General features: G+C 38.1%; 1 protein-coding gene across 1 annotated transcript; it reads left to right on the top strand.

Annotated features, from left to right (window-relative positions):
- Nucleotides 1–1,955: 1,955 nt before the first annotated feature.
- On the top strand, nt 1,956–5,357 carry LOC142543086 (protein PMR5-like). Its single transcript, XM_075650099.1, has 5 exons — nt 1,956–2,388; nt 2,770–2,944; nt 3,488–3,669; nt 4,071–4,229; nt 4,890–5,357. Exons 1-5 carry the CDS (start codon nt 2,060–2,062, stop codon nt 5,230–5,232), a joined length of 1,188 nt encoding a protein of 395 aa, XP_075506214.1. The 5' UTR covers nt 1,956–2,059; the 3' UTR covers nt 5,233–5,357.
- The last annotated feature ends 21,295 nt before the right edge of the window (nt 5,358–26,652 follow it).

The raw sequence follows: 26,652 nt of genomic DNA, 5'->3' as shown, positions 1-26,652 counted from the left end.
ACGTAGGAGCCAATGTATTGTAGTCGATGATTCACCGCTCACATACGAGTGAATATATCTTATGTGATCTAATGAGTTATTAGTGCATGAAATATCTGGTCAGAGTAAGACATGTGCATCACGGAAAGGTGTTTCCTTAGTTGCACATGTCATGCCATTGTTATTATTCAAAGATACATCACATCGTTATTGAATTCATATGCAACTCTAGATATACCAATAGTTGTAGTTTCGAATGGACTGTTCTGTACGCTAACAATAACTTACTGTCTCTTGCAAGCACTATCAATAATACCTAGAAGATAATGAGGTGATACTACTAAAAACTCTTACTATGATATGATGGGTGCAATTATACTCGAGTTCTGACGTTTTTGATCAAAAGATTGATAAAAAGATTGATGTTAATTAGTTTAAGTCTAGATAAGAACAAATGTTGTTCTGAATCGCATAATGTTCTAAACTCACGGATGACTGTATCTCTGAACTATTGAGGGTCACAAAAATATTGAATTATGTACTCTCATTGAGTATATCCATGAAATTGACTTAATTACGCATAGTATTTTCAAGAGTATAAAATACCATATGAGAGTTTTAAATAATGGAATTATATAATTCTGATGAGATTTGAATATTGTGTTTATTGAATACATGTTATCAAATAGTTGTAAAAAAAAATAGACAACTAACACAACAAGAAAACTAAGTCAATATTTTCTCGCACCTTATCTTTTTCCCTACGATACTCGACCACCACCTTGTTCAAGGCTCACGACTGAGCACCACTACGACACCACCGCGACGCTTCCATAGCGCCATCGTTGCCTCACAGGAACTTTCAATTTCCGACGATTGATCGATTTGTTCACAACGCATAATTTTGTGTGGTTTTAGGGCAGTCCATATGATGAACAAAGTTTCTGATCATGAACTTGATTAGAAGGTTGAAAAAAAATCGTAGGAATTTACAATAAAGACCAATACTACTACCCTCTGACGGGTTTGGTGACTAGCGTTTTTAAACCAAAATGTAAATCAATTCTAAACACCCTATCAATGTTTAAATCATACAAAACACAAAAACATTTTGAACGTCAAAACAATTTTTTAAAAAACTTCTACCACGTCTTAGGTGTGAGATAACGGTGTTTTTACAGTGATAGCAGATCCTACGTTGCTGAACTGTATGATTCTTTTATAGTTTATTGTTTAAAATTAGGTTGAACAAATCTTTTCCGACCGCATAACAAATCTAAATAAATCGCACGCACTGAAAATTTTCTAAACAAAAAAAAATATTCTGGTCGCTTTCAAATATAATTTCAGGCAGCACATGTATGATGACTACTCGTGAGCAGCCGTGACTGCCCAGAAGTTTTAATAATAAAATAAGGAATTTTTCACATAGGCCAGTGAGCTGCCGTGAAACGAAAATGGCCCAAAAAATTTGTGCATGAAAAACTTGATTAACATAATTACACCACATGATTTATATTAACTAGATTCCAGCCTTATTTTTACTTATCCTTGAGAAAAAAATTAAACATTATTGTAATATAATTACCAAAAAATTATTTTAATTAATTTGATTATCTTACAAGTCTATTAATCTCTATCAACCTAAAACGAACAGATTCAAGTCTGATAATGTTTGATTTATTTAGATCGTTTATATTTCTAGTAGTTGTATCTTGTAGATGCTAGTAATTGGAGTATTGTGATTTCAATAGTGTAAATAAGAGTGCATAGATATGAAATATAGATTTAAATTCATTAGTTGACAGATCATATTACATGTACAACGAAGGTTATACATCACTTATCAAATATATTTGAAATTATAGAACTAAATTTGTGAAAGAGTTTTCGAAATAAATTGAGTTGGTATTTTACAATTTTTTCGTGAGATATTTTTTCATGAATCGGATACGATCAAAATTAACATTTGTTTTCAAAGTTTTTAATTTAGGGTTTAGTTAAATCCTCGAATTGTTTTGTTTTTGGAAAGATGAAGAATGCATACATAGATAGCATTTGAAAACTTTTCTTGCCTCCCATGGCTATTCCTCCGTTTTCATTTCACTTCAAAATTTTATGGCTTCTTCTGCTACAGTTTTCTGCAAATTACACCACGGTTTCAGCAATTGTGATAGCTCGTTTGAGGAATCGCCATGCCCAAAATCACAGGATTCATCCAAACCAGAGCAGTTCCTGTGCGTTGTTCGTGGGCAGCTGGGTTCGCCGCGAAGACGACAGCTCTTACCCCATTTATGATTACTCTTCATGTTCTGTGATAGATCCTCGATTCAATTGCCAAATGTATGGTAGAACAGATACGGATTACCTCAAGTATCGTTGGCAGCCCACCAATTGTCAGCTCCCGAGGTGATTACTTGTACTGTTTTCAGCTGATTTTTTTTAAGTTAAATGCGATTTTGAGCTTCGAAAGTGTAGTAAGTTGTTATATTAGTTTGTTGTTTTCAAGTAAAGTGGAATTTGCTTGTGCATTTGTTTGAAGGAAAAACATGAAAATTCTGAAAATATTAAGGATGGTTAGCACACTTTCCTAATTTAGCTGTTCAAGTATAAACTTGTTGATTCGGTATCTTCATTAGATTCAAATTTTTGAAATAGCGATATTTAAAATAATATCAGCCAAACCTGTTGAGATTATTTTTAGGCTTTTGTTGGCTACCACGACCAAAGTGCAGGTAATGTCTCCATTTTACAAAGGTAGATAAGCTCTTTTTAGATTATGTGCTGCAGGTTTGATGGAGTTGAATTTGTGACAAGATTGAGAGGAAAGAGCGTGATGTTTGTGGGTGATTCGATTGGACGTGACCAATGGGAGTCATTGATCTGCTTGATATTAGCTGACTTGCCTGCATCATCTCCAAAAGAGAACACTGGAGGAGATCCTCTTTCCACCTTCAAACTCTTGGTAATCACCCCTTCAATGCTTTCTTTGCAATGCTGCCAAAAGATTATACCTTTGAGAGCATTCATTATCATTGTATCATCGGGACTTATATATTCACAGACTGATTTTATACGTACTTAACCCTTTTATGGCTGCAAGAGGTTGTTGGTATGAGGGTCAACGACTAAATAATTACCCCTTGTCTAGTATTTGATTGGCTCTATAGGGCAGGGATTAGGATATCGACATGAATTTGATAATCTACATTTCCGGTATTGTGTAATCACATTCCTTTGTTAGTGATAGATTCATCCAACATTTTGTCTATGCGTTGAATCCCTTATAATGGCCCTAAGAATGAAAATAAATCCTCCGAGCTGCCATTTAAAGTTCGTTATTGAGTAAGAGGACAACAAAATCTAGTTATACAAACAACTTGTCTGCAGATAATCATCAATAATCATTGACTTATATTATCCTCAACTTATTTTCTGTTCAAAAGTAAATGTGGTGCCTTTTAAAGTACGACTTTATTTGTTTGTGTTTCGAATGTGGGAAGAATAGGAATATGGTGTGACAATATCATATTACAAAGCATTATACTTGGTGGATATAGACATTAATGAGCAAGGTAAAAGAGTTTTGAAGTTGGATGATATAAGGGGTAATGCCAAAGCCTGGAACGGTGTGGATGTGCTCTGTTTCAATACTGGCCATTGGTGGACTCATACAGGAAATATTCAGGGGTAAAAATCACTCATCGACTACTTTTTTCAATTTATTTTTTTGGTTTAGTCTGCATCAAGTTGAGTTTCTCATATCAAGTCTCATTGTTTTTCTCTACTATAACTTTCAGATTACAATGAAAAATTTACATTTTTCAAATAGCCTTCACATAATATCGAATCATTCTATACACCATGCCAATTCTTTTTGTTGTTAATGTCCTGTTTTCTTATTCGTTATTATTACTCTCTCTTGAACAGTTGATTCAAGCTCACTGCAAGTTCTCATAAAATATTTAAGAATCTAAGATTCTTATTCGACAATCTCATTAACTTAAGTCTTTTAAGTACAATTTTTACACAAATAGGCAAGAGATGACTTGATTCCAAGCTGGCCCAGTAATAAAAATGGTGAAATGCAGGTGGGACTATATGGAATTAGATGGGACACAATACCAAGATATGGATAGATTGGTAGCACTGGAAAGAGGGCTCAAAACATGGGCCAAATGGGTTGATTCCAATGTTGACACCAGCAAGACCAGAGTGTTCTTTCAAGGCATTTCGCCCTCACATTACTAGTATGTTACTTTTTCTAAATCTTTGCTTTGTTTTCTCTTTTACTAGTACTTATGTTGCTTGCCATATCTTTTCCGAATTCGTTGAAAGTTACACTATTTAGATATCTTGTTTCAAATGGTATTACATTGTCTTGCTCTATGTATTTAGAATGTTGGCATGAGCCATTTATCTACATTCCTATACTATATTATAAAATATTGTATTTTTGGAGTAATTACTATGGGTCATTTCAAGTTAAACGGATAAAAGTATCTTCTCTTTCATTTAATAAAAATTACCATCAAACTTTATTTTAGTAAATTTGTAACCCACTAATAACTACTTAATTGTATGTTCCCACTTTAACTTTTCAAAATTTCTAAAATATTTCAAGATTATTGTTTATAATTAATAGGATGTATTTTTTTAGTATCATTCGTGACTGATGATTAAAAATTCCTAAAAGCAATTATTTCAATTAAAAAGTTTATGTAGGCGAATAATCTTATGTGTAGATTGCCAGTGTATGAAAAAATGTGTAGCATAAAATCATACGGTCAGTGGTACTGGTGTAGTATGAATATTACTTTTACTTCTGCTACTCTTAAATACATGTTTATCCACTGAACGAAATCTTACATATATTTCCTAACATAACAAATAAAATGTCAATTTCACAGCCGTAATGAGTGGAATTCAGGAACAATGTCAAAACCAAGAAATTGCTACGGGGAGACGATGCCGATGACAAACAGCGACACTTCATATCCTGAACCATACCTAGATCAAGTTAAGGTAACGGATGAAGTACTGGTTTCTATGAACAGACCTCCCTTTTTGCTCGACATAACAATGATGTCATACGTGCGGAAAGACGCTCACCCATCCGTATATAGCGGAGAGTTGACCCCCGAGCAACGGTCTAATCATGATCCTTCTGTTGCTGACTGTGACCATTGGTGTCTTCCTGGATTGCCTGATTCATGGAACCAACTTTTCTACGCCGCTTTGTTCTCATTGTAGCAATTTTAATGTTACTTTGCTAACTCTGGTAGTATTGTTACTAGGAATTACTAAGAAGGTAATCTTGCATTTTTAAGCATGTAACACGCTAAGATACCGGGATATACCATGCATTGTTTCAAGTTTGACGCATAATCTATATATATCTTCTCTCTATTTATTTTTCTATCTAAAAGTGTAAGTTTTTCGATTGTGAAATTATATAATCACCCTTTGATTTTTATATTGTTTTCAACCACCAAATTAGGATAACATTTTACACTTTAGTAATAACTTTTCAAATAGCAATATTGGTATTTCACATTTCAATTATTAAAAAATGTTATTAAATAGGAATTTGATGGTGAATTAATATTTTAATCATGTGTAACTTTTGAGTTATTAAATTTATTTCGTGATTAGTTATATTAAATTCACAATTAAGATTTTGATTTTTGACAATTAGTTATGAATAAGTATTACTAGGAATGTGACCGAGTTTAAACCTTACCCGGCGTTAAATTCGTCTTCTTCGCACATGTATAAACCCAATTAACAGTTCTAGAAGCGGGTAACATGTTTTAATAAACTCGTCTCGGTATATATATATATATATATAAACTCGTCTCGGTAAATTGTATGGCTTGGATATAATTTTGATGAATATATTAATATTTAGACTTTTTATTTTGTATTTACTAGAAATAAAAATATGTCTAGTATTTAACTCATCTGCGGATCCAACTCAAATTAGATTCTTCGAGTTTTGGAGTGGATTAGGTCACATGTCCTTGCGGGACGGTCCCGAGATTGACCAACTCCGTCCAAACTCGTTTTGTTGCCTTCGCTATTCCCCATTAATTATATTTAACTTCATAAATAGATATATGAATTTGTACTACCGTGTCATCTATTATTACATTTATTATTATAGTTTACTACAAAAAAATAAAATAAAATTTGCCTTTAGTTTTTATAAAACAAGAATTTTTGTGGAGCGCAAATTATCAAAATGACTCCGAATTGAAAATAAAAAACAACCACAAATTTGACTTTTGACCTAGGTTATTTGTTTTAACCTCCCCTGATTTTAGAAGTTGATAAAATAAATGTTTAAGCAAAGGAAAATTAGGGATGATAATAGACGGGTCAAGGAAAATTATAAAACGTCAAATTTATTTTCCAAACACGCTTAACTCTGAAGTTTTTTAATTTTTGAGCTACTAAAAAGAATTTGCACTTTATATCACTCATCAATTACAGTCTCATACTTTTCAGAATCTTGGAATCACTCTCATTCCGGTATGAGATCGGTTCATTCATGTTCTCCTTCATTTAGAATTATGTCAGGATTCGCTCTTTGTTCATGCAACCTTCTGGAGTCGTCGACCAATCCACACCTTTTTTGGCCTTGGGCCTCACATGCTCACAAGCTTCCGATTGGTACATCTCTGAACCATGCCGTTCTATGCGAGTTCGGCCTGTAATAACATTATGTAACGCCCCATATCCAATTAATGTCTACATTGTACTAACATGGGTCTTTTTAATGTGCTTATGTTATCACTCATACACATCCCTAGAAACTTTCTAGGGGGTCACCCATCACAAAACTTCATCAAGTCAAGCAAACTTAACTTTAAAGTTTTTTAAGTTATGAGCACCGGAAAAAAAATATGCACCTTGTTAATACGAGTAGTATCTATCAAATCTTTTAATCAATTCTCAATTGATACAGTCTCATATATGCACAACCTTGTGATTTCTCTCATTCCGATGTGGGATCCATTAATTCATGTTACCTTTCGTATAGAAGTCTGTCAGGAGTTGTTCTTTGTACGTGCAATCTATCGGCACCGATGATCACTCTCTGCCCTCTTCGTCCCCAAGCATCACATTTGGTACCATTTTTCTTTCCATCTCTTGAACTTTCACTTGCTCGGGTTTCTTCACTCTGCATCATTTTTGACTTTCCAATCGCGAATGCACCTTAAAATTCCATATTGCTTTCGCATAGTTTTAAGACAAGATAATTGATTTTTCTGAGAGTCAAATTGTGTAACTGTTCGATGGTTGTTTCATGGTTTGTTTCCAACCATATGTTCATCAAAATTCTATAATTTTGATGGTGGTTCCCTCATTTATACAGATAAAGCTCTCATCCTCAAGACAAGGTCACCAACTTGGGTCTAGTTCCCGCTCTTTTGGTCTAATCTAGAATTATTCTGACTACCAGAATTCATAGCTCATGCCCCCAAGCTTGTCAATCCTCCGAACTTGGGGACTAGATCTATAGGTACCCCTTTGACTACTTTAGCTTACAACCTGCCTCAGTTTATTCGAAGATGTCACCCATCATGTTAGTGTTTAACGAGTATGATAACCCATGTTATGAGCCCAACCTTTACTATCATGGTTTCCACCCAAAATTACCAGTTCCTTGAACTACCTCATTAAATCCCTAAGTCTGGCCTTCATCATGATTCATAAGTCGTCCGACCTTCTCCTCTCCAGGAAATGATTACCTCGGTCACTTACGGTTAATGAGATCCTACCTATGTGGGCACTACCCTCATTTCATTTCAACGGGTAAGATCTTGGCACACATACAATTTCAAAAAAAAAAAGTGGGTCTTACATATGCATGGACAAATCTTGGCCATCCATCCTATCATAGGGGCAATGCCCAGATGGGTAGGATGAAATAAACCGTCACTTACTCAGCTTGTCCCCTAAACTCGTTCTAGGTCTTGAAGGGGCCTGGAACTATCTGGGACATCCTAGTCACCCCCTAACCAGTCGGTCTAGAACTTCAATTCAATGTTCATATATGCTTTGCATACACTAGGGACCTAGACCTTAGATACTTCGATTTCCAAATTAAGTGATGGATTATGTTAGGATTGAAATAATCATGATGTCAAGCCTATGGTCTCCTTTTAATGGGCCAACCGTTAAGAGTTTTTGGGCCATCGGTTTGTTTCTAAAAACCATCTCAACCGCTCATCTCGTCTCACAATGACGATCATGATTTTTTTCCTACATCTATATGAAGACAATTTTCTCCACCATTTCATATTTTACATTCTTCTGCTTTCTCGTCGCCGAATCTTTCACAACTCAGTTGTTCTCTAGCTCTTTCGTAGCTTGAGTCGGCCATCTCTAAGTAATTCTACCCTTTCGTCATGTCTAAGTACACTTGTTCTACCTCGGTCACTCAAGCTTGTGGTTCTCCTCAGGATGAGCCCACGGAGCTGATCTCCGAGTGAAACAACCTCGACTTTTTTTTCTCTAATCATAAACTCGAAAATACTAACTACATAAAATAACTTAATATTTCTAACAATCATAATTAATTAACATATGACATCTCGAGTGCATAAAATAAATCTTAAATCATCAACTAATCAAAACTTCCTAAATTGATCTTCTTTAAATAGATCAAATAACTATAACATAAAGCATAATAAATATCTCTAATAAAATCATTAACATAAATCCTTGAATCATAAATCTATCTAGCTAGTACGGAAACATAAAGGCGCTCGAGTGTGTGCTGCTGCACTCGATCCACTCAATCGTCAGCACCTCCCATAAATCATCAAATCATGCATCATACGAACCTAGTGAGTCTAAAGACTCAGCATGTTCTAAACGTTGATAACAAATAATACATATACAATCACATGCATTAAAAATCATATATTTATTTAAAATAGTTTTTGAACATAAATAAACCATTTAAAATCATTTAAGCATAATTAAATCATAAATAGTAAAATCATTTTAAAATAACTTTAAGCATAAATAAATCATTTAAAAATAGCTTTAATCATCATCATAAATCATATATCATAAAATAATTTTAATCTTAAGTTTTCAATCATATATCATTTTGGATGAAGCTTGATCCTTGAAAGTGACTAGCTTTTATCTTCTGGTCGATGGATCAGTCTTTACCTCCACATGGCTCATGGGGGTGTGCACTAGGCTCTACAATAGAAATATGATCGTCGGGATTCTCTCGGGGGCCATCTCCCATAGACGGGTTCTCTCTGGGGCCTTTTCCCGTAAATGGGCTCCCTATGGAGTCCTTTTCCCTCACGACATCCCCATAAAATTGTAAGTTCACCGTCCTCACATAAACGGATCCCCCACAAATCATATATCATATATCACAGTCAATTCACATCCCTCAAAATATTTTTCTTTTTCTTTAAAAATCATAAAATAGCATAACTTTCCAAAAATAGCATTCTGAACAATACAATTTGCACAGCTTTATCATAAATCATAAAATAACATATTGTCATCAAAATCATCATTCTAAATCGTAGAATATCATTTAACATGCATTATCATCCTCCGGGACGCTGCCAAGCTTTTACGTATTTTCCTTAGTGTAAAATTACCGTTTTGCCCCTAGACGTTAAAATTTTCGATTTTATCTTTTTATCACTTTTAATGATATGGGAATATTTTTAATAATCATTTAAGCTTAAATATAATTTTTCATAATTTTATTCCGCATAAAACTAGGCGTTTCAATTAATTCATTAATTAACCTTTCGTGAGGCGATTAAATCCCGGATAAATCCAAAACTCATTATTTTGATCCCAAATTTTAAAAATAACATTTTTATTACCTAATATACCCATGTGAGCCATGAACCACACCTGTGGACCCATGTTCCAATTTTAGTTCATATATTTTCGTTTTTGACATGTATTCGAACATGTCGAGCCATCTCCCAAAATACTCGAGTCACACCCGAGCCACCTCAAGCCAACCAACCCACCTAGGCACCCTCCTGACCAAGCTAGCCCCTGGAACCAGCCCTTAACTCGCTCAAACTCTCCTGGACAGACCCATAGCTGTGCATGGTTTGTTATTCACGCCTATAGACTCCTAGCAAACCTAGGACACTTCCAGCCAAGCCACCATCGAGCCCACCTGACCCTAACCAACCCTGGACCATGCCCAAGCCCAACCAATCCCATCCCAGCCCAGACCCCTGAACCCACGCAGCGAGCCACCTGAAACAAGGACAGCAGCTTGCGTGATCCCCATGGTTGCCTCACATTTTCTCGAACCAGCAGCCAACCCAGCCGCACCAGCCCCTGGTCTGACCTCTACCCATCTCCCTTGGACCCTGATGGACCTACCCTGAGCCACACAGCCCCAGCAGCGAACCACCTTGGCTTCTGATGCACATACACGAGCGTGGGGAGAGTCCCTCTTCCCGTGGACTCTTCCCCAGCCCAAAGCTCGAACCCTAGCCGCCATAGGACCCAACCAACCCTAGACCGAGACCGCCACTGCCCCTGAACCAGCCCTGGCCAAGCCCCAGTCCCCATGCAAACTATCGAGCCTTGAACATTCAAAGACCAAACAAAACCCACGGCTCCTTCTTTTTTTTCCATGGTTGTTCCAGCTTGTTATTCCTTTAAAAATTTTAATGTTATGTTCATATTTTATCATGTATTGGCAGCGTGTCCATTGGATCATAACGTTCTTCAAATAACATAAAATCGTCGTGTTTTTGAAAATATACGATCTATCGTAAAAATTATCGAATACCTATTTTTTTCCATGCATAAACAATTAAATCATGCATAATATGATTTTTATGACGTTTAAAAGGGTTTATAAAACGTGTCTTTGCGTAAATAACGCTCAAATATACGATCTTCGGCGAGGGTACGACATTGGACGACCGGACGACGAAGAACACAAGCTTTTCTTCTCTCCCAATATTTCAAAATTCTTGGTGTGTGCTTGGTGTGATTTTTTCGGCTGATATGATATGAAATTGTGGTGATTAAAAGACCTAGGAAACTTATTTATAAATAAATTAACATGTTAATGGGCTTTGGTTTTGGACTTGCAAGCTTAATGTTAATTGAGTGTAAGGACCGTGTATCGCCTTATCGTAAATCCTATGTTGATTATCGATAATTCATGAAATTGTCATGTGATTATGTATATGATGTATATCATGACAATGAAATTGAGAAAATAGGTTGTGAGGATGAAAGATTGTATTAGAAATTGATTTGTATTTGAAACGTGTGATGAACCGCTACAGAAAAGTGACATATGTTACGGTTTTTAGCATAATTAACTGAGTATTAGTCCAAATGATATGTGAATAATTTCATTGGAAAGCTAATACATATTACTAAAACTTTCATGTTTTGAGTTTTGTCCAAATCCATTTGGAAATATGGGCAAAATCATCCCGAAGTGTATCGTGTGCGTTGCAGTTCCTACACTGACAGAGTTTGGGAGAATGAGCATAACTCGCGCATACGATATCCACATTGTGTGAGGTTGGTGGCAAATGAAATCCAAGACATAGATCTACAACTTTTATGTTTACCACTTTTGCTAATTCGGAACCTAAAATAGCGTTTCAGACAGAGCAAGGCGCGCACCCAGCGCAGAACTGCGCGCGCGGGCAGAACTATCCGCGCATATGCGCGAGTTTGGTCGCGCATATGCGCGAATATCTCTGTAGCAAACGTTATAAAAATGATAAGGATGAGTTTTTTAACATATATCTTCTTCTTTCCTTTGAACTTTCGAGAGAAAAGTTGGAAAATCGAATTCAAATGTACGAAATCACCTCGAAACGTTGTCCAAACTTGAAACAAAATATATATTTGGAATCCTCGCGTCGAGAGCTTTCTTTTGAGGTAAGTTTCTTCTAGTTTCGGCACTTTTATTTATTGAAGTGCTGGAATAAGCATGTATTTGAAGTCGAAATCCATATATACGATAGAATAACCGACAAAAAACTCGTATTGAAGTCGGAATTGAATTATGTTATGATTTCGATTTGATATGAATTTTCAAAGTTTCAAAAGATATTTGAAACTTATATTGATGATTTTGAATGATGTTATTGATTGAAATGAATATGTCATTGATGTAGATAGATTTTTATACTGAAATCTAAAGCTACAGTGGACCTGAAACGAAGAATTAAGGTATGTTGCGATCGGGTAACATACGAAAGGTACCTGTATCATATGATATATGTTTGAGTGATTTGATCGATTGGATTGAGAATACATGTCTATATGCCTTATTTGTTGAGTTTATGTGGCATACATGACATGCACGTTGAGCTATGATCCCTGGATACCTTGATATGTTTGATTTGATTCTGGGGTTTGTGAACACGATGCTATGTTTGGTATTACATGACCCTTAAAAGCATAATCATTTGTGGCCCCGATGATTGATTGAGATTTGGGATTTGACGACGCTTTGTCGACGTTATCATATGAGTATCCATGATTGAGGCCGGTGTGCCAGCTCGAGCATTGATTTGATAGCGATTCGATTGATTCTGACATGTGTTCAGTGGATGGGCATTTGACCTGATACCTCTATGACATGCATGCATTGCATATCATATATCATTGTTTAGATATCTGTGGTATATATTGTGGTTGCTTCAGACTGAGCTTTGCTCACCCCAGACGTGGCTGTTGTTGTCTTTGTATGTTGACAATGACAGGTTATCAGGAGACCGGAGATGGTACTTCTGGAGGAAGTCGTGGTTGATTTGAGGTTTAGTGTTTATCCCAGTATATATGTATATGTATCTATATACCAGGGCATCTCCCGAGGATATGAGTTTGTTTGTATTCAGTTGGTTTTGATTATGTGTGGGCATATTTTATGATGTGAGATGAAATACTATTTTTAGTATTTAAATTACACGTTTTGGGCTCATTGTAAAGAAAATTTAAACTCGTTTTCCGCTGAAATTAATTAACCATAATCAGATTGTATTGTAATAACGATTAGGAGTTAATGGCCCCACATTGAGCCTACTTAAATTAATTAAATTGGGACCAATAACACTTATTTTATTAAAAAAAAAGTTTATAAAATTATTTTCCATAAAATTATATTTTTAATCTTTTAAAACTCCTTGTTTGCCCACAACCGACTTTCCGGGAAAAAAATCGAGCTCGACTCGTAAAATAATTCGAACTACAACATTTTTAGAAAAATTAAATCATTTTTAAATCATATTAGGAAGCCTTTCCATTATTTAAATAAAAATACATATTCTTGTCTTGGTCGTCCCTGGTCTCCTTTCCCCTGCCTATTATCAAATATTCAGGTAAAATCCTTAATTTCATGTAATCATGTCATATTATCATTTTATCATGCAATCATACATTTAATCATACAATAAATATCATGCTAGCATATACAATCAATTAAATAAAACAATTAAAATAATTTGCATGTATGCGGTTTCCGTAGGTTGGCTTTTCGGACGTTACACCGGGCATCCTAAACGAGCTCGAGCCATTATACCTAGTCATTCTCGACCTCAAAGACAAAACCTTGGTCTCTCTACTCATCTTAAAATCAAAGCCAAACTCTATTCCCAAAATCCAATCAATATCACACTCTTGTATTATACCCAAGTCTTCAAGCTCAAAATTAAGGATGATAACTAGCCCTACAAAATAGGTGCCAACACTGGCTGGAGCCAGCATAGGCCCAGTGTAGAACCCGTAAATTAGACTACTTATAAGTCATGCATAATTCTAGTATTTTAAATTAAAATGATTTATTTGCATGAGTATTTAAATGCTTTTCTTTAAAGTTAATTATTTTATGCAGTAGTTTAATTTTTTTATCTTTTCAGTTAATTCAGTGAGGCCGGACTGGAGTTGGAGTTTTTAAATAAAATTTAAAATTAAGAAAACATTCCCAGAGTTTATTTTAGCTAGCTAGTAAGTTAATTTAAGTTAAAAGGAGGGTTAAGGAATTATTTAAGTAACTTGAGGTGAGTAGGAAATAAGTTCATTTAGGTTCCATAATTAATGTGTTAATTCACTAAATTATTTAAAGGATATGTAAGGCTCTAAAGGTTTAAAAATACACTAACTAAACAATATTTCCCCTCCATTTATTTGATGATTTTCGGCCACCCCTTGGTGAGATAACAATTCCTTGACAACTCACCACCTTTGACCCTTTCCTTGTTATTTATTAGTACGATAATCCTTTCATTTTGATCACCATTTAATTATTAATCAACCTATATCTAGCCATGTTGAATCGGTCATTGGTACCCCATCTATCCCTCCAAAAATCATTTTGATATCAACCATTTCAAATTCAAAAGATATGTAGAGTTGGTCTTGCCATCCCTCTTATATTGCAACCCCTTCCCCTCACTCTCCTAACCATTATTCCCCATCTCTCATCACCGAAATTCAGAGAGTATTCATAGTAAAAATCGTGAGCCACATAGCAAGAAATTGGAGAGAAAACCGAGAAAGAAAACAAAGTAGCGAAGCACTCCGTCTCCTCCGCGCCGCGTCGTCGATTCGTTCGTTTTCCTTTCTAACGAAACCAGGCATGTTTATATTTTTCCTTGCTCTTCAATCAAGTCATATTAACATTTTTAAACATTATATGATGATGGCATAACCGAAATATATCAAAAACTTTGAAAATAAAAGATGCAGATTTTCGGCCCTTCCTTGTGCTCCTCACGGTTCACTTGTTTTTGGTGTTTCAGGTGGATGACTCGTGTCCAAGCTCCCAAAGCTACATCTAGACATGTACTAGGACATGTTAGGATCATGTTGGTCCATTAGTTCAAGCCCCATACATGCTGGAAATCAGAAATGACAGCAACTCTCCAAGCATGCCCCTTTTTGTGATCGATTTTCTCATGTTGCTGTCAAAGGGAAATGGATCTGATCTTAGCTGCCCTAAGGGCTATAGCCTTGGTTAGAACCTATCCTTGTGATGTCTAAGACGTGACCAAGTCGTCCTTTTGAGGCTTGGTCCATGGTTGAATCGGTTTTTAATTAAAGAAACAAGAACAGCCCCTCGGCCCCTTTCCCCTACTGCATATGTGTTGTTCGGTTTTTGGTGGAATGGTGTGGATCTTGTTTGGCCTCTGGCTCTTAGCCATGATTCAAACCATACCCTAGGATGTTGGTAAGAGGTTCTGGTCGGTGGTTCAAGCACCAATGGCCATTAGCCTTGCAAACGATGCAAGGAAACCAAAGCACAGCTGCTGTATTTTGTGGACAGCAACTTGCTGCTTCGGTTCAGTGGCTTGTTCGGGTTCTTGGTTGGCTTTTAGTCTATGGCCTTGGACTGGACCGTGTCTCATTGAGTTGGGAAGGTCATGTTTTTGTCCGTTCGTGATTCGGATCATTTTAGAGGTCGTACGAGAAATTACGGTGCGATGTGCCAAATTGACTCTTGAAAGGGCGTTCATGTTTTGGCCTCCATTCATCAAAAAAATTTCGACTTGCATCATTTTTGGAGAATTATTTCGTCATTTGAGGTGTATTTTAATCATGACTAAATGATAGTTCGGTGTTGGTTCGGGTTGGCACGGAGTCAGGATTAAATACGAAGTCGTTGGGCGTAATTGTCTCGTTTTTGGATTCAATTACAAAGTTTGGTCAAGAAAATCTGTAACGCCCCGAAAATTTTAAAGTCCACGCAAATCACGTGCATGCAATTATTAACTTCTTTTGTATTTTAATTAAATATTTTAATTGCATGAATTAATTATGTTTTGCATACTTGCATATTTAAAATATATTTTTCTACATGATTGCATAAAAATTAGTATTTTTTAAGGAATATTCAAGTGACGATCGAGGAACAGGGACCGAAGGCTGAAAAATAGAAAATGTTTTTATTAAATAATTATTTTTAATTATTTAAAATATGGTTGTTGCTTTTTAGTATTTTTGAAAATAGGGGGTTTAGAGGTGATTTTATACGCCGGGACGTAAATTTTATCGGTGTTGGTTTTTCAACTAAAATACGAACTTTTTGGCAACCCAGGCTAATAAATTCACATATTTAATTAAAGAAAAACTTTGTTAATATTTTATTTATGTCCTAATTAAAACTAATGGGCTTAAATTTCAAGGCTTTAATAGGCCTAAAGTCTAGTTATTGGTTAATTAGAGTATATAATATATTAAAAAATCCCAAAACCCTATTCTGCTCCATCAAATAATCGGCCACCTAGTTTATTTTCTGAAAAACTCTTCCCACCACACACACACAAACCTCACGGCACTTTGAAGGATTTTTGGTAAGGGTTTTTCGAAGGCAACAAGCAAAGTAGAAGCCGTAGTCGTCTCCCGTTCTTCGTCGTCAACGGATTTTCGAGCGTATAAAACGCAAAGGCACGCCTTAGTCTTCCTTTTCTCATCCATCATATCATAATATTGTTTAAATTATGTGTGCATGAAAAGCTTGAAGTTCATATGTTATTTTCGCAATATTGCATAACCATGGGTAAAAGTCATGATTTAAAGTTTCAAAAGCATGTTTTTATGATACTAAGGGACTGCAATGATGTCTAGGTATGGTTAAGTAAGGTTTATACATGTCTTAAGGTCATACACACGCACCACACATGCTGTTAAATAAAGGAAACAAGCTGGTGCAAGTTTCATGCTGTCACGTTGTGACAGCAGCCTCGTAAGGGAGAGGGGCTCGGCCTGAGGGGCTTTGGGCTGGGATAGGGTGTCTCACTAGGGTCCTTGGTGGAAGCACAATAGGCTGGTTCTAGGGCTGGGTCGGTGGCTAGAGACCTGGGCACAAAATCGTAGAGTCCATGCTTGTTGGGAGTCCTCGGCCAAGCCTGTTGCTGGTGTTGGGCTTCGGTTTCAGGCTAGGGGGCTGGTTCATAAGGTCATGTCGAGTTAAAAGGAGTCTCTAGGGCCCTAATCAAGTGCACATGGGTTGGGTTCAAGGGTGGGGCGTTGGCTGGAGCCACAAGCGCCATAACGTAGAGTCCTTCCTAGGTGAATTTCTCGGCCAAGCTTAAGGCATTATAGGGGCTGCACACTTTTGTAGTTTAGTTAGGTTTCTGAGTGGTCTAAGGGTCCAGTGGGTTAGTTTAGGATGTTGGGCAGGTTTTGGCTCGACTTAGTTCGGGGGTAACTCGTGAAAATCAAAAGTTGGCTCGGGGTCGAAGTTTATGTGTCAAATAGGGTTTTTAAATAAGAAAAAATAATGGAAAACGGCTCACGGGGGTCGAGTCATGATCCATAAGGGCTGAAATAATATAAAAAGACTAAATTTAGACTTTAGGAATTTTATATTAAAGTTTGGGATTTTTCGGGATTAAAATACCGTCAAAACAATTAATTAAAGATAAATGAAAACGTCTAAGTTTTAAGCCAAATAAAATTATGGGAAAATTCAGGTAGGCTTAAATAATTATTTGGGACATGTTAGAGTCATGAAATCAAGAAAAAGTCGAAATCGTAAAATGTCGAGTCTATGGGTAAAACGGTCTTTTTACACCTAGAAATTAGTAAAGGTCATGGCAGTGCCCTAAATGCTGTTTTTATGATATTATGATTATTTTTAAATGTTTATGAAATGTTCATGATTAAATTATGATTTTTAAATGTTTAAGGGATTTTATGATTTAAGGAAGACATTTAAAAGACATGTTGCATGCTTGGTTTCAAAAACAAAATGTTATGTTATGCATGATTTTTATAAAGTGATGAGAATGTAAATGTTGAAGGAAGTGAAGTGATTGTGACTAATTCGTTAATGTTGGTGACATCGTGAGGGTTATGGTCCCAGTGGGAGCCCGACGATCGTGTTTCCATCATTACGAATACGTGGTAACAGTTATGTGGTAACGGTTATTTGGTAACGGTTTTGTGGTAACGGAAGAATGGGAATATCGTGAGGGGAAAAGGCCCCAGAGGGAGCCCATTTATGGGAAAAGGCCCCAGAGGGAGCCCCGACGATCGTATTTCTATTCGAATAATGATAGGCCAGGGCCCAGTTGACCGGTGAGAGTGTTGCTGGTGTTCCCCGCCGCCCAGTACTGTGATTATATGTAGATGGATCCATCGACCTTCATGTCATGATCAGGAAAGTCACAATTAACGATCTGAATTCAACAAAGGAAAAAGAAAAAGAAAACGAAAAATGTTTATGATCATGTTAAAAAGGTTTTATGTCATGTCATGTTGAGGAAAAAGGAAAAGGTTAAGGTTTATGTTATACATGTCATGAAAATGTTTATGCTTAAGGTTGATGCATCATTATGAAAATGTTTTATTTAAAGTTCATGCATCATAAAAGATTTACGAAAATGTTCATGTTTGAAGTTTATGCATCTTCATGAAAACGATATTTTAAGTACAAATATTTTTCACTGTTATATGTTGACTGTATTACGTGTTACTTGCTATAAAGATGATGGTGTGTTGAGTCTTTAGACTCACTAGGTGTGATGGATGCAGGTGAGTTTGAGGGAGGACTTGACGGGTGATTTGACTGGACTGAAGGCGCACACAACCCGAGGATCAGCGCTTCTACTTTTTCCGCATTATGGCTTATGACTCATGATTTATGTTAAAGATTTTAAGACTATTTATTTATGCTTTGAGAGATTTTTGAGGGGTTTAGTATGGGCTATTCTTTTCAACTTATTGCTTTTTAGGTTTGGTAAATATGCGACGATTTCATTTTATCACTATTGCACTTGGTTTTTAAAATGCTAGTTGGTTAATGTTTAATTTTAAAGGGTAAAATATTTTATAAAAATATTTTCATGTATGAAAGGTACATGGCCGAAAATTGAGTGTTAAAAAAAATTTCTATTACTTTTAAAGCAATAAAAAGGACAGGACGTTTCAAAATCATTTGCATATTTTCATGATAAATTTAGGTCGCAGCGAGCCTGGGAACGATCCAATCCATGTGGTAAATTAATACAGGATATTTCATCATGCCATTTAATTATTTTACGTGCATAAAAATATAAAATATTCATTTTTGAGATTTATGTGATGTTGCTTATGGCCATTTCACTATCATGAGATCATTGTATTATCTGGTCGCCAGTTACCGGTCAGTTCAGTTCAGTTCCACCCAGTATACTGTGGCATTAGTCTGATTAGACGTTCATTATTTCACCCGATCGCCAGTTACCGGTCAGTTCAGTTCAGTGCAGGGGCCACTTGCGTAGACCATAATCTCACCAGAAAATTATTACATGCTATTTCGTTACAGGGCTCTATGGAGCAAACATTTCACTTATGATTTTCAGTCTGTTATGCACGTATTATAATTGCTCATGATAAGTTATTTTCACGTTATGCCTCATGACATGATATTTTTACTCCCATGCAACTTTATTATATTATTTACTCGTTATTAACGATATATGCATGCTGAGTCTTTAGGCTCACTAGACTTGATTGTTGTAGGTACTGATGATGTCGGGGCCGAGAGCGGGGACCAGTGAGCTAGCTTGGGTCGGCAGTAGTGGAACCCGAGGACCTCATTTACAACACTTGTCATTTTTATGCTCAAACATTTTTATCAGTTTTTGGATTACTTTACTTGTTATTTTGTGAGCAATAATTTCTTCCGCTATTTTTTTTTAAACATTAAACTTGATTTATCAATTTATTTTGTGAATGAGGCATTTTAATTATTTTAAAAAGAAAATTTTTAATTTTTCCGCAAATTTTTAAACACCAATTTTCAGGCCATTATAGCTGGTATCAGAGCAATGGTTCTGTAAAGGGTTGTACTACTACTGACCACGAGAAGCTAATGAAGTCACGTCTTCGGTCTGTAAGTTTTACATTTACGCATTTTATTCAAAGCATGAATTATTTGACAGCATGTTTTCATGAAATATTTTACGTCTAGATTTATTTTATTGTTCAGTATTTAAATTTAAATAAATTATGGAATTATGCATGTTGGTTACGTATGGATTATGTATGGAACAGTATGCCCCCTAGAATGCATTCTTGAGCGCACTAGAAATGATGAGCCTTGCCAAGAGGACAGGGAGGAGCAGAGGCAGGAGAGAGACTTACCACCCCCTCCACCTGACATGAATGCCCAGATGCTAGCTGGGATGACTCAGTTCTTCGCACAGTTTGCGGAGAACCATGCTGTGGCGACCAGGCCAACAGGGTCCGAGGCTGTCTATGAGAGATTCATGAAGATGCGTCCTAAGGAGTTTTCAGGGACGACGGACCCCATGATTGCCGAGGGCTGGATCAAGTCCCTCGAGGTTATCTTCGAGTTCATGGATCTTGGAGATGCAGACAGAGTTCGATGTGCCACATATTTATTCGGAGGAGATGCCCGCTTATGGTGGGAAGCAGCATCAGTAGCCTTGAACTTGGCTACACTGAGTTGGGCGCGCTTCACGGAGGTATTCTACTCCAAATACTTTACTGAGGAAGTGCGCACCAGGTTGACCACTGAGTTCATGAGCCTGAGGCAGGGAGATATGACTGTTACGGAGTACATCCGTAAGTTTGATAGGGGTTGTCATTTTGTGCCCCTGATCGCGAATGATGCTAAAGCCAAGTTGATGCATTTCTTGGTGGGTCTACGGCCGATCTTGCGCCGTGATGTTAGGGTAGCTGACCCTACTACTTATGAGGTCACTGTCTCCAGAGCTCTAGCTGCAGAGCAGGACCAGTGTGACATTGAGCGGGATCGCCAGGGCAAGCGCTCAATCTAGGTACCGCACCGCCCTCCTCCTCAGCAGCATCAGCAGCAGAACAAGAGGCCTTTTCACGGGCAGCCTAGAAACAGAGGTCAGCAGCAGCAGCAGCAGCGGGGACGCCCAGCCCCGAGGACTTTTGAGCACCCAGTTTGCCCTAAGTGCTCACGCCGCCATCCTAGGAGCATGCATGTTTGGTTCAGGGAAGTGTTATAAGTGTGGTAGTCCAGACCACTTACTTCTGCAGTGCCCTCAGAGGAATCTGCCTACCCAAGGACAGAGTTTTTGCCCTGCATGCGACAGAGACAAACCCGGAGACCATGCTTATGACAGGTATCTTACAGCTTTAAGTTTATATTTGAATTTCAATGTTTTGGGAATTGGGTTAAGATTTTTGAACATAGAATTGCCATAGGATTGCATGCTCTACTCAGTATTATTTTGGAAATTTAAGTTAGAAGAACTTTGACCATTGCATGTCTATAAGTTAGTTCTTGTGATTATTGGGTTCAGCTTAGTTTTCCAACCTTTCAGGGAGAATATTTATATCTGGTTCCGCTACGAAGGCCTTGATAGATTCAGGGGCCACTCACTCATTTATTTCGGAGGTCTTTGCTAATTTCCTCAAGGTCAAGACCGTTGGGCTAGATGTAGCCTATTCAGTAGTATTGCCTTCTGGTGAGGAGATGGCAGCTACCAATGTGATCCGAGACATAGATCTTGAGCTCCATGGCAACCTCGTTTATGCGGATCTGATCGTGTTACCGATGCCAGAGTTTGACATCATCCTAGGGATGGACTGGCTATTGCGGAACAGAGTTTTGATTGACTTCCAGCGGAGATCTGTTTTAGTCTGACCGCTTGGAATGACGCAATTCTTATTTGAGCCAGACAGGTACTTTCCTTTACCGCGCATTATTCTTTATGTCAAGGTTAGGAAGCTCATGCATAGAGGGTGTCGGGCGTTTCTAGCGACCTTTGTATCTGTTCCGCATGCACCCAATCAGTCAGCCACAGATGTTCCTATTGTTAGAGACTTCTTAGACGTTTTTCTCGAGGACGTTTCTGGTATGCCACCCGAGAGAGAGGTGGAGTTTTCTATTGAGCTTATGCCAGGTACGGTCCCGATCTCCAAAGCATCGTACCGACTAGCACCGACAGAGATGACAGAGCTTAAGAAGCAGATTCAGGAACTTCTTGAAAAAGAGTTCATTCGCCCGAGTTTTTCATCATGGGGCGCGCCAGTCTTATTTGTGAAGAAGAAGGATGGCTCTATGAGACTTTGTATTGACTACCGGGAGTTGAACAGGGTTACAGTGAAGAACAAGTACCCACTTTCGAGGATCGATGATTTTTTTGACCAGTTGCAGGGAGCTTCGATATTCTCCAAGATAGGTCTGCGTTCCGGTTATCACCAGTTGAGGGTGAGAGATGCTGATATTTCCAAGACTGCCTTCAGGACTCGTTATGGCCACTATGAGTTCCTTGTGATGTCGTTCGGTCTGACGAATGCGCCAGCGATCTTCATGGATCTCATGAATCGCGTATTTCAGCCGTATCTTGACCAGTTTGTGATAGTATTCATAGACGACATTCTCGTCTACTCCAAGAATCAGGAGGATCACAGCAGACATCTGACCACAGTGCTGCAGACCTTGCAGAAGCACAAGTTATTCGCAAAGTTCAGTTAGTGCGAATTCTGGTTAGAGAAGGTGGCGTTCTTAGGCCACATTGTTTCTAGCAGTGGTATTGAGGTAGACCCAGCGAAAGTTGCCGCAGTCAGAGATTGGGTTGTGCCGCAGAATGCATCAGAGATCCGCAGTTTTCTTGGGCTAGCAGGATATTATCGGAAGTTCATTAAGGGATTCTCCTCTATTGCCGTTCCACTCACATCATTGACCAAGAAGAATGCTAAATTTGTGTGGAGCGAGGAGTGTCAGAAGAGCTTCTATACTTTGAAGCAAGCTCTTATCTCAGCACCAGTTTTGGCCATATCGTTTGGGCCCGGAGATTTTGTTTTGTATACCGATGCTTCGAAGCTCGGTTTAGGCGCAGTGTTGATGCATCATGGGAAGGTGATAGCGTATGCTTCCCGTTAGCTGAAAACCCATGAGAAGAACTACCTTACCCATGATCTAGAGTTGGCCGCCGTAGTTTTTGCCTTGAAGATTTGGAGGCACTATGTGTATGGGGAGAAGTGCCAGATCTTTACCGACCACAAGAGCCTCAAGTATTTCTTTACGCAGAAGGAGCTGAACATGCGTCAGAGGCGTTGGTTGGAGCTTGTGAAGGATTATGATTGTGACATTAGCTACCACCCGGGTAAAGCTAATGTAGTTGCGGATGCATTGAGCAGAAAAGTCGCAGTGATGGCTCATTTGACGATTCATAGACCTCTTCAGACTGAGATATAGAGGTTTGGACTAGAGACTTATCCTCGAGGTAGAGTTCCCCATCTATCTACCTTGACTATTCAGTCCTCTATTCTTGATCGTATTCGCAGTGGTCAGTCAGCAGATGAGCAGTTAGCAAAGTGGAAGCAGAGAGATGAGGCCAAGACCAGTGTCTTGTATTCAGTCAGCGACGGTATTGTGAGATACCGAGACAGGATGTGGGTTCCCAGCAGTGGTTCTATTCGAGCAGATATTCTATCAGAGGCCCACATGTCACCGTACTCTATTCATCCAGGGAGTACGAAGATGTATCAAAATCTGCAGTCGTTGTATTGGTGGCCTGGGATGAAGAAAGACATCAGACGATTTGTATCCGAGTGTCTGACTTGCCAGTTAGTGAAGGCAGAGCATCAGAGACCAGCAGGTTTGCTCAAGCCTCTTCCTATTCCCGAGTGGAAGTGAGAGAATGTTACCATGGACTTCGTGACCGGTTTGCCGAAGTCAATCAAAGGATCAAATGCTATCTGGGTGATTGTAGATCGTCTTACCAGATCAGCGCACTTCTTGCCTATTAAAACGACTTTCACCATGATTCAGTATGTAGTTGTATATCCGGGAGATAGTCCGACTTCATGGTATTCTAGTTTCCATCGTATCTGACAGAGATCCCAGATTCACTTCCTCATTTTGGAAGAGTTTGCATTCGACTATGGGTACGAAGTTGCTGTTTAGCACAGTTTTCCATCCTCAGACAGATGGGCAGTCAGAGCGAGTTATTCAGATTTTAGAGGATCTTCTCCGTGCTTGCGTCATTGATTTCTCCGGAAGTTGGGAGTCGAACTTGCCATTGGTAGAGTTCACCTATAACAACAGTTTCCAGTCGTCTATTGGTATGGCTCCGTATGAAGCACTATATGGCCGCAAGTGTAGATCTCCTGTTCATTGGGATGAAGTAGGAGAGAGAGCAGAGTTGGGTCTAGAGATTGTTCAGCAGGCGGCAGATGTAGTAGTCAAGATCCGTGATAGGATGAGGACTGCTCAGAGTCGACAGAAGAGTTATGCCGATCAGCGGAGGAGAGATTTAGAGTTTGCAGTGGGCGATCATGTATTTGTGAAAGTGGCACCTATGAAGGGTGTCTTGAGATTTGGGAAGAAAGGGAAGCTCAGTCCGAGATTCATTGGACCATTTGAGATCCTCGACAGAGTTGGGACTCTAGCTTATCGTGTGGCTCTTCCGCCGAATCTGGCCAGAAGTGCACAATGTGTTCCATGTCTCCATGCTGAGGAAGTACATGGCGAATCCTTCCCATGTCTTGAACTTTGAGCCGTTGCAGCTTACTCCGAACCTGTCTTATGAAGAGAGACCAGTGCAGATCCTAGACAGACAAGAGAAGAAGCTTCGGAACAAGCTAGAAAAGCGAGTGAAAGTCAAATGGCTCAACCATTCAGAGGAGAAAACTACGTGGGAGCCTGAGCCAGAAATGAGGAGTCGGCACCCCGAGTTATTCGGTAAGTTTTAATTTCGAGGACGAAATTTCTTTTAAGGGAGGAAAGTTGTAGAACCCGTAAATTAGACTACATATAAGCCATGCATAATTCTAGTATTTTAAATTAAAATGATTTGTTTGCATGCGTATTTAAATGCTTTTCTTTAAAGTTAATTATTTTATGCAGTAGTTTAATTTTTTTATCTTTTCAGTTAATTCAGTGAGGCCCGGACTGGAGTTGGAGTTTTGAGATAAAATTTAAAATTAAGAAAACATTCCTAGAGTTTATTTTAGCTAGCTAGTAGGTTAATTTAAGTTAAAAGAAGGTTTAAGGAATTATTTAAGTAACTTGAGGTGAGTAGGAAATAAGTTCATTTAGGTTCCATAATTAATGTGTTAATTCACTAAATTATTTAAAGGATAGGTAAGGCTCTAAAGGTTTAAAAATACACTAACTAAACAATATTTCTCCTCCATTTATTTGATGATTTTCGGCCACTCCTTGGTGAGATAACAATTCCTTGACAACTCACCACCTTTGACCCTTTCCTTGTTATTTATTAGTAGGATAATCCTTTCATTTTGATCATCATTTAATTAATAATCAACCTATATCTAGCCATGTTGAATCGGTCATTGGTACCCCATCTATCCCTCCAAAAATCATTTTGATATCAACCATTTCAAATTCAAAAAAGAGGTAGACTTGGTCTTGCCATCCCTCTTATATTGCAACCCCTTCCCCTCACTCTCCTAACCATCATTCCCCATCCCTCATCACCGAAATTCAGAGAGGATTCATAGTAAAAATCGTGAGCCACATAGCAAGAAATAGGAGAGAAAATCGAGAAAGAAAACAAAGTAGCGAAGCACTCCGTCTCCTCCGCGCCGCGTCGTCGATTCGTTCGTTTTCCTTTCAAACGAAACCAGGCATGTTTATATTTTTCCTTGCTCTTCAATCAAGTCATATTAACATTTTTAAACATTATATGATCATCATTTCCATGGCAGAACCGAAATATATCAAGAACTTTGAAAATAAAAGATGCAGATTTTCGGCCCTTCCTTGTGCTCCTCACGGTTCACTTGTTTTTGGTGTTTCAGGTGGATGACTCGTGTCCAGGCTCCCAAAACTGCATCTAGACATGTACTAGGACATGTTAGGATCATGTTGGTCCATTAGTTCAAGCCCCATACATGCTGAAAATCAGAAATGACAGCAACTCCCCAAGCATGCCCCTTTTTGTGATCGATTTTCTCATGTTGCTGTCAAAGGGAAATGGATCTGATCTTGGCTGCCCTAAGGGCTATAGCCATGGTTAGAACCTCTCCTTGTGATGTCTAAGACGTGACCAAGTCTCCCTTTTGAGGCTTGGTACATGGTTGAATCGGTTTTTAATTAAAGAAACAAGAACAGCCCCTCGGCCCCTTTCCCCTACTGCATGTGTTGTTCGGTTTTTTGTGGAATGGTGTGGATCTTGGTTGGCCTCTGGCCCTTAGCCATGGTTCAAACCATACCCTAGGATGTTGGTAAGAGGTTTTGATCGGTGGTTCAAGCCCCAATGGCCATTAGCCTCGCAAACGACGCAAGGAAACCAAAGCACAGCTGCTGTATTTTGTGGACAGCAACTTGCTGCTTCGGTTCAGTGGATCATTCGGGTTCTTGGTTGGCTTTTAGCCTATGGCCTTGGACTGGACCGTGCCTCATTGAGTTTGGAAGGTCATGTTTTTGGCCGTTTGTGATTCAGATCAATTTAGAGGTCGTACGAGAAATTACGGTGCGATATGCCAAATTGACTCTTGAAAGGGCGTTTCATGTTTTGGCCTCCATTCACCAAAATTTCGACTTGCATCATTTTTGGAGCATTATTTCGTCATTTTAGGTGTATTTTAATCATGACTAAATGATAGTTCGGTGTTGGTTCGGGTTGGCACGGAGTTATGATTAAATACGAAGTCGTTGGGCATAATTGTCTCGTTTTTGGATTCAATTACAAAGTTTGGTCAAGAAAATCATTTGCATATTTT

This window comes from Primulina tabacum, chromosome 4 (assembly GCF_025594145.1).
Source record: "Primulina tabacum isolate GXHZ01 chromosome 4, ASM2559414v2, whole genome shotgun sequence".
NCBI classification, from domain to species: Eukaryota; Viridiplantae; Streptophyta; class Magnoliopsida; order Lamiales; family Gesneriaceae; genus Primulina; species Primulina tabacum.
The sequence above is the reverse complement of the archived record's forward strand: the minus strand, read 5'-3'. Positions and strand labels throughout refer to the sequence as shown.

Coding starts and splice junctions, on each gene's coding strand:
- LOC142543086 (XM_075650099.1), top strand. CDS start 2,060: ATGGCTATTCCTCCGTTTTCATTTCACTTCAAAATTTTATGGCTTCTT. Junction 2,945..3,487: donor TTTCCACCTTCAAACTCTTG/GTAATCACCCCT, acceptor TGGGAAGAATAG/GAATATGGTGTGACAATATC. Junction 3,670..4,070: donor CATACAGGAAATATTCAGGG/GTAAAAATCACT, acceptor GGTGAAATGCAG/GTGGGACTATATGGAATTAG.